The sequence below is a fragment of the Melanostigma gelatinosum genome, assembly GCF_949748355.1.
Source record: "Melanostigma gelatinosum genome assembly, chromosome: 2".
Classification (NCBI taxonomy): domain Eukaryota; kingdom Metazoa; phylum Chordata; class Actinopteri; order Perciformes; family Zoarcidae; genus Melanostigma; species Melanostigma gelatinosum.
Window position 1 is genome coordinate 14,870,534 of NC_136635.1, and position 15,209 is coordinate 14,885,742.

The 15,209-nt window shown below is 39.8% G+C and overlaps 1 protein-coding gene across 2 annotated transcripts; it reads right to left on the reverse strand.

Annotated features, from left to right (window-relative positions):
• Window positions 1-6,155: 6,155 nt before the first annotated feature.
• Window positions 6,156-12,023, reverse strand: btbd10b (BTB (POZ) domain containing 10b). 2 transcript variants are annotated; one of them, XM_079292601.1, is made up of 8 exons: window positions 11,789-12,023; window positions 10,336-10,529; window positions 9,687-9,996; window positions 9,393-9,495; window positions 8,322-8,442; window positions 7,866-8,063; window positions 7,663-7,773; window positions 6,156-7,188 (listed from the first exon to the last, which is right to left on the reverse strand). In XM_079292601.1, exons 2-8 carry the CDS (start codon window positions 10,484-10,486, stop codon window positions 6,857-6,859), a joined length of 1,326 nt encoding a protein of 441 aa, XP_079148727.1. In that variant the 5' UTR covers window positions 10,487-10,529; window positions 11,789-12,023; the 3' UTR covers window positions 6,156-6,856. The 2 variants fall into 2 exon arrangements, with proteins under 2 accessions (XP_079148727.1, XP_079148726.1); XM_079292600.1 differs by having other exon boundaries at window positions 10,336-10,532.
• Between the last annotated feature and the right edge of the window lie 3,186 nt (window positions 12,024-15,209).

Below are 15,209 nucleotides of genomic sequence, written 5' to 3' on the forward strand. Positions count from 1 at the left end.
TGTAAGGTAGCAGAGGTTGTGTAAGGAGTCCAGGGCGTCTGCAGCCTTCCATATATCGTTTCCTTAGATCTTAATAGATAGAGACATAGAACAGGTATAGTCTCTCTGGCACCATTACTCAATAAAACTGCATCAAATGAGAATAAATCATTCTTCTAATACCTTACTGATTCAAATTGTGAAGTATTGTTTCTGTTGAGTTCAAGTTTTATCAAAAATAATTGTATTTTTGGCTTTAAAAAAGACAGATGTTAAACCTGTTAGATAACCAGTATGTTGACTGTGGGGATTTTTCATCTGCTTGTTGGCACTCTACCGCCAGCATGTGGCGAGAAGAGACGATGCTGAAAGACTATTATCATGAGGTCCTACAACATCTATACATATCTTATGTTACTTTGATTATTAGGGTATTGAATATTTGTTTTACCTTTTCTCTCTTTTTGATCCCATGGCAATATAACTACAACAACAAAAACATCAGCTACGACTCGTTGCTGCTGCTACTAACAATAACAGCAATCACACAGTCAGTCGGAAAGACGGACTGCTTTCTGTTGAGATAGATTTTTCTTTAATGCCATTTATGAAGCAATTTCCCTGAGTTAAATTAAAGTAGAGGTTTGTTTTTCATCATTCAAAACAATTTGAATAAACCCTGCCTTGTGTCTCTTCTCAAAAGGCAGATATGAATCCCCTACAAGATTCACAAGGTATATCAACCCAACTGGCCTCTTCAATTATATACAGGGCTAGGGCCCTTCTTTTTCTTGTTTACACTTTTATTATACACATGGATCACTGTCTCCCTTTTGAATTGCTGTTGTTTATCCGGTCCAATCATTTTAAACTGTCGGAGTTTGTGGCGATCGTTAAAGCTGAGCCCCTTTCTGTGTTGCATCCTGCACGCAGGTACAGCACAAATTGTTTTCCCACTTGAAAAATTCATATATTTTTCCACTTTAGGTTGAGGAGGAAGGGGGATGACGATATTCATCATGCAGGAGCCAAAGTCCCGTCGCCTAGTTTCTGTTCCACTATAGCTTCTGTGAGTGCTTCAGTGAGTTTTCTCATAGAGGATTTCTACTATCACCCCCTCTACAAATGTCATGTCAAGTCAAATTGGTTTCTGTGCTTCTCAATTTGTTTGTGATTTTATTTGCAAGATGTCTTCTTGAGCTCTCTCTTCTACTGTAGTACAATGGTTCATTGGAAGGATTTTAGTAATTCGTGTCAAGTTCATTTCTGATGCATGAGTAAGTTAGAAACAATCTGCACCTAAAGAAATGCAATACAATAACATAATCACACAGAGACATTCAGTTTGATCTGATCAGCCAGGCTTGCTTCATGCTAAAAGTAAAAACATGCTAATAATCCTATAATGGGACCAACAACAACAACAAAAACAGGGTTCATGGTGTTCAGTAATATGAAGATGTTGGGATGGAAACTAGAAGGACAGAATTGGGCTTTAATCCCCAGAGCAAACAAAAAGCTCATATTACTGACTTTGATAATGTGATTACTCCTGCCATCTGTTCACTCTGTTCAACTGTTAGCTTCAGGCCGACTTTGACATCTCTCTATTTTAGGAGTCTGCTATTACAATTCCGAGAATGTATTTTTCGAAAGATTATTGTTCTTTAAGGGAGCAACTACTTTCTAGGTGAAAACAATAAATTGCAGACTTGTTACTTGAGCTACACAACAGCAGGCTTTTACGTAATCACATCCAGCAAGGGTCCTTTAACGGTTGACCTACATCAGATCCTGTTTATTATCACGTGTCGTGGCTTATGCAAGTACGATTGTGATCTTCAGTTAAGAAACGCACACGTACACTTAAACCAAGTAATTTAATCCCAAAGTTTATAGTTTAAAGGGTGAAGTTTACATTATCTTGATTGAAGTTCGGTTTCCTCTCCGATATGTCAAAAGGGAATCTCAGCTGCCATGTTCAGGTGTGTGTCTGACTATGAATGAGGTGTGTGGAGAGGCTGGGGCGCTTCTTTGAAATCCTCAGGGTCTCATATGCTGTAAGTACCAGCTGTTAAAGCTGTTGCTCGTGCTGCTTTAAGCTTGATATATAGATTTCCTTCTTGTGCTCAAAAGTCAATAACGACCTGACTAGACGAGTGCGTGTTACTGCAGTACATCTGTGAAGTCCACATGGACCTGACAGACGACGTTTCATCTACGATGAGCGTTCATTTTCTTTATCAAATGTCAATTTAGACAAAGACAATAAAAGCATTTTGTTACCTATGAGATTTGTTCGACATCAGAATACCATGTTTACTGCTGTTACTTTTTATAGAATAATGTTATGATAGTAAATGGTATTTATTCTGCTGCTGCATCTGTAAGACAGGTGCATGGAAGATTCACTTAGATTATCACACATGGTCAGCACACAATGAAATAAAGAAACTACGTTTTGGTCATAGACTTACCATGGTCTGCCACTTTTCCATTTTATTTTGTATGAAATGTGGATTAAAACCTTACTGCTGAATGAAAGTCTAAAGAGTGTCACTTAACATGGACCTTCATTGTTTCTGCAGGGTGTGTAGTGACCAGCAAGGCTCCAATAAGAATGCATGGCGACCACAACTGCATTTCACATGATCCGTGATAGTGTGAAAGCAGGATTGGAAATAATGTCTGTCCTATTTGTGTTGCAGGAGGACTCGCTGTCAGATAGAGAAGAGACGCACGGATAAGAAGAACAGCTTCATAGACGAGCTGGCATCATCAGTGCCAACATGCGACGCTAAACCAGACACACTGGACAAACTCTCAGTTCTACGTATGGCCGTCCAACACATGAAAACATTAAGAGGTGAGAAAATGCTGGGTATTTCTTTAAGTCATGATGATTCCTATTCAAACGGCTTGTTTACTTTCTGTCTCTGAAATGCAGGTTTTGCTGCCAACCGGTACACAGAAGTAAATCACAAACCTGCCTTCTTATCAGATGAGGAGCTAAATCACTCAGTAGGAGTGCAATGGAAACACGGATGGTGAAGATTTTTCCTCCAGCTGCTCGAAAAACAATGGTGGCATCACTTACTCAGTGCTCAATGTCCATATTGAACCAATGTATTGTGTTGTGCTGATTAATCAGAGCCTGATGCTCACACATTCGTGTTACTTATCATTTTAAAATACACATGAATACTTTTCCTTTATGCACAGCAGATCGAGAGGGCTTCTGCACCATTCACAGCACTGTACTTGAAAAGGTTGTGCCCCACTAAGGTGGATCTGGATGAAAATAATGAGGCGTACAATGATGGATGTAATTTGAGATGTCTGGTGGCTGTTGGTCGGTTGCATCCTCAAACTGTTTCTCAGCAGAATCACGTCACGGTCACACCCGTGGAGTTTGAATCACGTCACGCTGTTGACGGGAAGTTTGTCTTCGTAGATCAAAGGTGAGAACTTTTTACCACAAAGTATCAACATCAACACAGTTTAATAAATTTGGCTTTACTGTTCACGTGTACACACCCCTTATCATGCAGTAATGCTTTGATTTCATTTTGTGAATGGGTAATTATTCAATTTAACTTCACAAGAAAGAAAATAAATTGAACAATAGTCTTCATTTCTTTTTAAGGGCCACTGCCATTTTGGGTTATTTACCTCAGGAGCTGGCGGGAACTTCATTTTACAAATACTGTTATGAAGATGATAACGCTCATTTAGCAGAAAGTCACAGGCAAGGTATGCATCTTACAGAAGGGACAACACTTGATTCACTGCACTTCTGTGCAAAGCTCTGCCAGGAACCAGGGCTGCTCTCACTGTTCAGTGATTACACTGATTCATGTACGTCAGTCTGATCTGCTCTGCTCTGGTGGAATTAGAGTGCTTTTGCTGCAATGGGTGAAAATAGTATTGTCGTTCATCTTACCTGTGGACAGTTCATCCGTTACTTGTCCTTGTCCCCCTCTGTCGCTGTCTGCTATAAGCGCTGCAGGTGAGAGAAAAGATCAATACAAGGTGCTTCAAGTTCAAAATAAAAGATGGCTCATTCATCACACTAAAAAGCAGCTGGTTCAGTTTTAAGAACCCTTGGACCAAAGAAGTGGAGTTCATTGTCTCTACCAATACTCTAGTCACGTAAGTAAAACTCTCTCTTTCTAGCTTATAATGTTGTACAATCCTGTTGTATGACATTCATTCTATATTTGTTGTTCATAGTGTTGTAGTTCAACAAGACTAAACACAAATTGCAACTAGAACTGGATATCATGAATTATGCACGTATTCAGTCGAGCCCCATCTCCTAAGAATTACGTTCCCCCGAAACTAAAATGCATTCTCAATTACGTTTGACCATAAATGTATTTTCTCCCTGAAACATATTTTCTCCCTGATTACGTTTGTGTTTGATGTATTACAAATACGTTTCTAATCAACATATCTTTGCCATACTCTACTCTTTATTATTTGTCTGTGATCTGCCTTGCCTTTATTTACTGACCCTAACCCTGTCCTTACTCTGACCTTCACCATAACCACGTTCCCCCGTGCGTGGATCAGCACATTTCTGCCGGAGACAGGCGGCGTGTTGCGGTAGTATTCTGACCGCATAATAGGGAGGAGAGGCGGTGGTGGAGAGGGGAAAAAAGGTGAGTGTAAAAATGTTGATTTGAAACGTATTTTGTAATACGTCAAACACAAACATAATCAGGGAGAAAATACGTTTATGGTCAAACGTAATTGAGAATGCATTTTAGTTTCGGGAGAACGTAATTTGTAGGATACAGGGTTGATTCAGTCATAAACAAAAGTATTGGACAAAATAAATGATTGAAATTTTGACCAGATGATGGTGCTAAATGAGACCAAAGGTATTACAATCATCCTCTGGGGACAATGCATATGTGCATCAAATCTCACAGCAAAAAATCTGTTGGTGTCAAGATTTTTCAATTAAGGAGCTGAAAAGTCAAGTCATTCATGATGACTATAGAAGAAAAGTAAGGGGATCATCAAGTTTTGAGATACTGTAGAAACATGGCGTTGCAACATGGTGGACTCACTGAAGAATACCCGCTCCATGCAGATACAAAACGCTGATTCTAAGGAAAACATGTTTCTTGATTTCAAGCGATTATACACCATTTCTGTTAATAGACCCTAAATGCTACACACTCTACCTTTAAATGTGCATAAAAATGATATCAGAGTGAAAAAGTGAGAAAACAACACTGCAGATTGATTACTTTTACACATAACTCCACGTAAAACCTAAAAAACATTGTCTACTTACTAGCACCAAAGTATGGACGTGTCCACTGTGATCTCAGAGGGTCAGGCGGTGTTTGAGGAGGAAGTTCTATGTGATGTCTGCAGCTCTGGAGAACCTGTTGGAGAGCAGGGTGGAACATATCCTTGGGAAGAAGGAAAGAGGCAACCAAACACAAAACTACTCAACAGCGCGAGAGGTTGCAAGATCAGGTCAGGACGAGGAGGATGTTTTTGGAGCCTTCAGGACAAGCTGAAGGAGGTCAAGACCTGAAACTGGTGTGATTACATCATGCGACCTGCATGTCCGCCATCATCGTGGGATACCTGCATACACACCTGCAGCAGCAGCAGAGGTTAGGAAGCCAAAGAGAAAAGGACATGGCTCAAAAGGGTAGAGGTGTTTATAGTGGAACAGCATGTCCACTGACTTCCTTCACCACCTGAGCACCATGTGGAGATCAGCGGACAGCTCCGATCCACTCGTGTCATGTGTCTGACAATATGACTGCGAAGTCAATTATCAATCTTCAAAAGATGTTCCGCTTCAAATTACATTTGAAAGTGTAGACTCTTAAGATTGACTGACACAATATAAATCTACCATAAAAAGGAAGAAAATAAAGCAGACTCTCAAAAAGAGTAATGTTTAAGACCTTTCTTCCCAATGGGATCTTCTTTACGATCTCCTGTCCAGCCATCAGCTGCAGCCAGACTTGATTTGTTGAACTTATAATGGCTATGGCATGTTATAAAGGCTATCCTCTCTGGTCTGTCAACTTACTTCCTCTCTCATTCATCACATCAATGTGATCAGTCTTGGGACAAGTGTTACTGAAACTACCGGCAGGTTTTAGAATATTAAGGATTGAACATATACAAAAGTGTTATTTTGATGTCTTTATTTGATGATTTGACGTTTTATTTTTGAACAACAATTTCAAGCACTTGCACAAAAAGATTCTGACCACAACAGCCTGTGCTCTGCTTAATATCTTGGCTGCGGGGAAGAGCATAACATCACAAATCAGATCCAGCCAATAACTACATACCCAATTACAAGATTCAAAGACATGTGAGGAGTTGAACCAGAGACCATGACACGATGCGGTGAGAACAGCTTTTTCTTCGATGACCAGAAAGTCACATTTTCCCCAAAGCACATTTAGTAGTTAGGCCACTCAAGATAATCAAAATCAATATCATCAGTAAAATATAACCCTGTGAAAAAACAGTGACACCACGAGTGCTCAGCCAAAACCATCAAATTAAGGTACAATAACGTTGTAAATAATAATGTTAATAATAAGTGTTTTACAGATCTTTTTTTCCCCCCAAACAGAAAAATAAATTCCTTTGGTCAAGTAAAAAACTGAAACAAAAATAACATTGAACTCTTCCTTCCACCAATCTTAAGTCCCTCATGCTTCTTTTTCTACAGTCAACCAGGTTCTTCAGGCTCAAAGGCTGCAAAGGAGGTGTGTCAAGGCAATATGGTTATGGTGCCCCTGGCGCTCCATGCTGCAGCATGCTGGGAGAAGGACTAGAGAAATAGGAGAAGGGGCAGAGGCATTGAAAGAGGACCAGCGTGTCCTCAGACAGCAGGTGAAGGTGCATCGGGGTCGGGCTCATTGCTGTAGTTGTTGCTGTCGTGATTCCCACTGGGTGGGTGATTAGGTAGGATGTCCAGTTCATCCACTTGGGGCCCAGGGTGCATCACCACCAGCTGGTCCTGGGGGAAGTCGGCTGCTGCTGCCGCCAGGTTAGTGATGGACTTGGACTTGACACACTGGAAGTCCACGTGGCGGCTTTTACCCTCTTCCTTTTCCCAGGACATGCGGATGAAGGGCCTCTGGACGTAGTTGTATATTACCTCTGGACGACCTCCTGGTCGTTTTTTGACTTTCTCTTTATATGTAGGGTAACCTGCCAAAGAAACAGTGTGGCCAAATCATGAGCTCACTTTTTGTAAACCAGTCCTGGTCACCTATAAGACAAAGACACCTGAATGATGGGGCAAGAGCTACTTGACCAATAAGTGAAGCGGTCAAAACACCAGTGATGTCTCAGGGCTTAGAAGGGGATTTTAAAGGTCGATATAATATAATTAATTAATATATATATATATAGTTTGGAGAAGGAAAGAGCAGATAGCGGATTAATAGGCCAATACGATTTAATTTAATGAAAGAAGTGGTAAACTGCTTTCAATGCCCTTGAAAAACGATTTGCCCTCAATATGGCAACACACAAACCTAATTTGTTATAGTTGTTCTCAGTAATATCAAAATAATCCCTTCTGCAAGACGTCAGTTGTATTTATGTTTTTTCTTTGCCCTTAGTACTCTATTGACGAGGAAGAATAAACATTACTATTTACCATTTGAGTGTCCAACTTACCTTCAATGCCCAGTCTTATTTTCTTTAATCCTCTATCCTTTAAAACTGATTTGGCAACATCTCGGTTCTCAATATACTTGAAAAATCGGTACAGTTTTGTGCTGTAGATGACTGCGAAGAGAAGAACCACAACAAATGTGTTAATCACACATCAGTCTTTTGTGCACGTGCAGACCTGTGCGCCTGTATTAACGTGTACTCACTCTGTGAATACTCTTCCCCCATCTGTGGTGGATATTCTTCGTCCCAGTCAACCACATCATCGTCAGTAAGGACTACAATGTGACATTCCCTCTCTCCGCTCTGGGCACTGGCCACCATCAAAGGCAGTACCATCTCCTCCAGGTAAAACTCAAATTGCCGCCGAGCTCCATCATTGGACAGCTCATGCATCAGGGCACCTGATGACAAAGGAGATTGTATCAGTTAGAAGATGTGAACCAATTCATACTGGTTCTCACAACTCCCCACCACGAGTTGAACTTGTGTAAATAAAAACCTAAAAATAAAAGTTCTACCTGCAATAGAATACATTTATGATAACATGTTTTCTGTTGTGTAAGGCTTAAGAGGAAGAAAGTGACACGGCAGCCTTGCTGCGTCTCTTTTTAACGCCGACTCAACATTAACAGCTACAATGCCCCAGACGAAATACTCACTGAGGTCTCTGCATTTGATGGTGCTATAGTCGAAGGAGATGCATAGATAGTCGCACGCCTCCCGCAACTCGGGGATAGAGATTCCATCAGGACAGCGAATTATCCCAGATTTGTAGTAATCCTGTCAATTACACAGAAATCACATAGACGGCTGTCATTTCAAACAGTGTTAATCCATTAGCTCATAATATGAAACATGCATAAATGAATCAAGTGCCCAAACGTAAACACTCAAAGCTTTAAATAAAACCTCCAACACTATACTTTGGTAACGCGTTTTGCCATCTAATAGAAGTTGAGAGCTTCACAGGTTAGACTTTACAGGTTGCCAAACTCATTCATTACTCAATCTGTCAAACAGTAACAAGATGAGTTCTCAGTAGGTCGAGGGTAACATGCAGTAAGCGCGGAAATGAGTTTTCTGCTTTAAGACGGTTGTATGTACGCATGATACTAAATGTACCGCAGCTGTCTATTTGTAATATTGTGCTGTAGTTTAATGTGCTTCTTTGGTCTGTGATGCACGACAGATTTCAGAGGAATCTGACAATAAAGTGTTGACTCATCTAATCATTACCTACCTCATCTTTACAGAGAAGTCACCAACAGCATCTTTTCCAGGAATTATTGTATCACTCACTCACTGTATCACAAAGTAAATCTAACTTTGCTGCATTTAGTCTAATAACAGTTCTAATACAATCGGATACCAGTACTTAGATGAACCTTGTTATATTATCACACAGGAACAATACAACAGCTGACACTATGGTATATATATATCTGTATTTGAAAATAATTTGTCAATGCAAAAGCTTCACAATCAAGCAAGATGCAGTGAAGTTTACAGGAGATGAAAACGAAGGTTGAGTTCAAAGATGGGTGTGGTCCGAGCAAGAACGCCGGATGTATGAGGGTAGGAAGTGGAATAGGGGGCTTTGGACCCCCTACTTTAGACCTCTGGCCAGATTTGGCGTCACAGCTGGTGTGATCCCATTGCAACATTGTCTTTAGTTTTTAGTCTTCCATCATTGATACAAACAGAGAGAGAAAGAAGAGAGAGAAACTGACCAGAATTGCTCGGAAAACTGTTGAGCTAATGCCCTCTGCCACCTCGTACTCCCCCTTCTCGTTGGGCCGTGTGAAATTATGCTCTCTTCCAGATCCAAACATTCTGAAATAAAGAGTTTTATTCTCTGAATCACAGACAAAATAAATCATAAACTGCCACAGCATGTTTATACCTACAGTACATTTCTATGGATATATGCTGGATTTACACGTTGCTGATTAGTTAAATACGTTCAGTTATTGTGGCGATAATGAGTAGTGACGGATAATAATACTGGTCAAAGTATACTGTACCTGCCCAACATGGTATTGGGTTGTGCAGTGAAGATGGCAGGATCTACTACAAAGCGTGTGTTGTCAACAATCAGAGTGACTCTTTCTGAGGTCCTAATATTTCGGTTTCCCACCGTGGCACCTGCTCCCCCCTCCTTGGGATTCTCGTAGACAAAAACCATTTCTCCAACTCCCAAGCTCTTGAAGGCGACTTCGGTACTTGACAGGCTGCTGGTGCGACTGCTCACCACCCCGCTGCTGCTGGAGCCGCTGGGAGAGACTCTCTGAGGCCGCGGGCTACTGGGCCTCGATGACGAGGCACCATCTCGCTCTACACACAAACAGGCAGAGCAGTGACTCATACAGGACTGTTTCCCCTTTTAACTTAGGACACACATCACATCAGAAATGTGGTAAGACATAATTAATGACATACATTTTTTATGATTTTGTGTCTGAATTTGGAGGTTTCTGCATTTAGGAGAAACATTCTTCATCTTTGGCATCTATTTCAGTAGTGGTATGAACACAATCAGGTAGATTACTGCTGACTTGAGCCACTCATGTCTGAGCTGCAAGTTGATAAATGCAGTCAGCTGTTCTCAATAGTAGCTGTGGACCTCGACCATGATATCCATACGAGTCCTCTATTCTTTCCCGGCACACTCACCACTGTTGTGTTGGCGGGTGGGTGAGGTGACGTTGCGAATGCAGGGGGTGAGCTGGCCTTCTCTCTCGTGCGAGGAGTCCCTGGAGCGATCGCTGGAGCGGCGGCGGTCACGCGAGCGGTCACAGCCTCCACTGGCACCATGCATGCTCATCTTCCTCTGTTCTTCCTCCACTCTAGATGCTCTCGCCTGACTGCTTCTTTTCAAAACAAAAAGGCATAGTTAACATTCCTCTCTGTTTCTCAAGCCCAGAGTATGTTTCATACAGAAGTTGTAAATTATGACAAAGGTTTTACAGATGTTGTGCACACGACTTCTGTGCACTTAATGACAAAATGTATGTATGGGAAAAACAACACCACATCTGGCGGAACATGGGATAAAGATATGTACACTTTAACAGGGTTGTCACACTGTTTATCTTCATCAACTGGTTTACACACAAGTATTCTTAACAGTTAAGGGACTGTAAATTAGTCTCATTACCATATGTACCTTCAATTCAGCAAGCTTACATATGAGGCCTTAAAACGTATGCAACAACCGGACCTACCACATTCTGTAAGCTTATAATAAGAGTGTTACGCACAGCCTTAGAACACATCCAGGTTGTGTTGCCATCACCTTTGAATCTAACACAAAACCAATATCGATGTGGGATCATGCAATTTCTAACTCTTCTTTTAAAATTTGTTTCCGACAGGTCACATTTGCTTACTTAAAGAAAACCCAACAGTCCACGACTCATTGGGTTCATCAAAGGGAGACAAGGAAGAGGCGACAAGTACGACTGCACGGTAATAACGTGCAGTCAGTACAAACTGAGCCACCGACCACAGGCAAACAATACCCCCCCTTGACTTAAGACGAAACGCACAAGTCTTAGCTCTTCCTGCCTACTCTATCCTTACATCATATCCGCCTTTCTATTGTTCCCTCTGAAGAAAAAAAGCTAAACTAGGAAAAGGACCTCACAGGCCTAGACTGCTGGGGGACATCCTAGGATGAACTAAGCGCCTCTCCTTAATGCATATTACAGACTTTGCTTCTTCCTGGAGTTCCACGGGCTAGCAGTTTACAGCTAACAAAATAGTTTGCCACTGAGTTCACATGTGCCGTCGACTTGCATGTATACGAAGCTGGAGAGGGGGGGTGAGGTTGTCGTTAAATGTCGCTATCGTTAGCGTTAATTAGGTGAGTTTCACACATCTCAGCAACAAATCGTGTCAACGTTGCTCTCCGGCTGAGTCAGCCTACGATTAGGTTAGCTAACGTTAGTTTGCTGCGTTAGCATACCAAGCTAGCTAACATTAGCTGGCGTTGCTAGCAGTACGGTACGACCCTATTAAAATAATATTATGTGACAACTTTGTGGCTAGTGAAGTTATTTGAACAGTACAGACCGGAGGCTGTCATATCCAAGGACGATGTTGCAAAAATATAAAGAATAGCTACCTGGTTGGGTACGTTTTCCGCTGTAGAGTAATCCCAATCTCTCAGCAGCTAACCGGCCATCTCCTTTCAAAACTCTGACGTACTGACGCACACAAAACTACAAGTTATAGCTGTTGCCTATTGCTTAACTTGCTATTACTTTAGCTTTGTCTGAAAAGTTAATTCAATTTGAGAATGAAAATGTTTTGAAGGAGATCGATTGGATTTCAACCGTTTTCAACAGATGTCAAAACGATTTATATTATTTCCTAAAAAGGAATGGTGTTGAGATCTCGCGAGACGTTACGCGCGTGTGCGATATCTTTCTTTTGTCCTAAATGTAAGAACCTATGGTAAGCGCATACAAAAGCATGTAAAATATAAACATATGAGAAACTAAACATAAAACCGAAAGTATAAACAGCCATAGAAAAGGAAGGGAAACGAAGGAAAATTATAAATTAAACAAACACAAGTGCTACAAACAGATCAAGTGAATTATTTATGGCTAGATTCATCAGTTTTAACGTTGTTATTCCTTGTGGAAAATGGAATAACACAGATATAATGATAGTCTTTGATAACCACATAAGACTGGTGTCAGACAATTGGTCTGAAGCAAAGTCACCATCAGGGAGAATTAAAATAATGCTCTACAATTTAAACATAATAAAAGTAAATATTGGGCAAATTTCTACAGGAATTCAGATAGTCAATTCAGACAAAAAATAGAGTTGATCATTGCACAGTGTGATATGAGATGGTTGGAAAAATAAGTATTTATAAATCAATTAGTTTTAACTGTTACATCAGACATAATTTTCTTACAGATACAGAAGGATGAAAAGCTAACTATTTGAATAAATGTTACAGATAACTAAAGGAGAATAAGGAAAACTTCCAATTATTGATCAGGATACACAGTGAAAATAATTCATTTCAATGTATTAATCCAGACATGAAATGTTGTAATATGCTGAAACTAAAGTATTATTTGTATGTAATGCAGGACAAGATAATGGAAAAACTCCAGAAATTGTAGACTCAATAAGCATCTCTGTTGAGGTTTTTCAGCTTAGCTCATAAAGGGACTTAGTAAAACAATTTATACTGTTGGGGATGAACAACAATGAGATTTTGATAATGAGTGAGATGAGGGAACTTAAACAAAGATCTTGTAGAAATAATTTTGACAAGTCTAACAAACGAATCATTCCTGTTCCAAAAAGTAATGAGAGGATGCCTATCGTGTACAAGTGAAACAATACATCCAGTGTAAGACTAGCTATTTACAGTAGTTGGTCCGTATTTACCGGTACATTACAATACACAGTAAACAACATTTATTTTAAATAGTACATTTTGACACCTGTAGTCCGAACAAGAGATTATAAATTAATATTTAACTTTTTTTTAAAACCTGTGAATGTGGCCTTTTCTTTCACATGATGGCCTGAGATAATGAATTTAATAGTTGCTCGACATTGCAAAATCATGTAAACAAATGAATGAAATTTAAACATTTAACATACAAGCAAGAAATTAATTAAAAGAAATAACATCAATATAAAACATAAATGAAATGAACAAAATAATGGCTTAATAAAACAGAAATAAATAAATAAATCAACAATAAAAAGACAAACATACAAAATAGCAGAAAAAAATTACTTTTTTATAGGGCTTCTGATTTTCGTAAGATAAAAGATAACAATTACTGTGTTCAACTTTTGTGCATGTTTGAGCCAAGAACATCATTTGGGAAATTATTTTTCGTATTTGCTGATTGTCCATGTTGTGGTTTGGCGCTGGCAACAGTTATGTCCTTTAACCTTTCCTGAAGCCAGTCCTGTCTGTCTCCCACTTGTTTGTGTTCCCGAACGTTGTGCATAAGCTGTACCTCACTGATGGTTCTCTTTCTGTATAAATAGAAAATGCCACGGGGAAGATGTCCATCACCAATTCATTTTTTTATTATAGTGATTGATTTTCAATTAGTTATTTTCACTGCAAAGTAAAAATGACAATGACAATGTTATTTCACAGCGTTAATATACAAACTTAAATCTGAATTTACCTCAGTGTTTTAGCCTCTAGGTGTAAACTGGCGAGGAAGACTATCAGAACCAATGTTTCCAAATACCTCAATGAAAACATGTTGGGTAACTGAAACAAATTAAATTAAAAAAGTGGTTAGAAAACAAAATTGTACAATTATATATTCAACTACTGATCCACTGATATGGCATTCTTACCAGATTGTATGTCCTTATCCAAGAACAAGTACGGCAAGTTTTGTTGAGATAGTTCTGCGTCGGTGCGGCAAAGAAGTCAAACTTGTTGATCAGTCTTTAGTGCGAGGAAAGGTTCTCTCCTTTATATGCAGCGTAGCCCTCCCCTAGTCATCGATGAGCCATTTTCACTGTTAATGTTGATGTCACTTTTACAATGCATCGATGGGGACAGACATCTGCATGACACCACCTCCACCACCACTCACTACTAACTCATCTTTCAACACCTCTGCAAAGTGCCCTGTTCGTCACACTGTGATTGAACTTGTTCCATTTTTCACTCCTCGTGCTGAATAATGGGACTTTTGTGTATCACACTAAACACTCTGTAAAATAAATCTCTTTATTGATCTCTGATTAGATATGTCTCATGCAGTGGGACTGCAGTGAAAGCATATACTCTTTGAAATGGCAATGACTGTCAAGCTTAATTTATTAGCAATGCAATTTATTTTATGGTTCACCTCAAGCAAGCATCTAAAGGTCGTGAGGACGTGCAACTGGGCCAGCGTGAAGGGAATGAAGCAAAGAGAGCAATCCAGAGTTCATTTTTAGTCATTCTCAAACACAGTAGATCTCCAAAGAGATAGCCACGACTATAATAATAATAATAATAACTATATTTATATAGCACCTTTAAAAACAGAGTTTACAAAGTGCTTTGACAGTCAAAGCAGCAAAAGCAAGACAATAACAACAAGAGAAAGCTCAACAGTGAGGCACAACAACTAAGGTAAGAGTTAAACCCGGATAAAAAAAACTCTAGTGCAGGATGTTCAGGAGACTATACAGGAGGCTCTTTGACTGAATCTCTGCAGAGTTCTCCTGCACATTCCAAATGTTCTGTCAATGACAAACTCACCCACTGCAGAACCTGTAGATTACTACATCTTGCATCAGCTGTGGAGCGAACACAAGCACCTGGTCTTTGTCAAATTTTTCTTACAAAAACCCATTGAAATAGAGCCATTCAATCATTTTTTGAAATTTTACATATTTTCTCTTCAGCTGTAGGGTGCACACTTGTTTGAGTGTAAACTTGAGTGTCGATTTCCACGGCGGCCTTACTTGTTGTTTCACGCATGCTTTTTCGTAAGAATGAGCTGACTGGACATAAATATGAAAAAATATGCTTTGACAAACATACA

Excerpts from the sequence above, each read along its gene's own strand:
- btbd10b (XM_079292601.1), bottom strand. The coding sequence starts at position 10,486 with ATGAGCATGCATGGTGCCAGTGGAGGCTGTGACCGCTCGCGTGACCGC. Across the intron at positions 9,496-9,686 it reads CCCAATACCATGTTGGGCAG|AATGTTTGGATCTGGAAGAG; the intron begins GTACAGTATACT and ends TCTTTATTTCAG. Across the intron at positions 8,064-8,321 it reads CATCAAATGCAGAGACCTCA|GTGCCCTGATGCATGAGCTG; the intron begins GTGAGTATTTCG and ends CTTTGTCATCAG.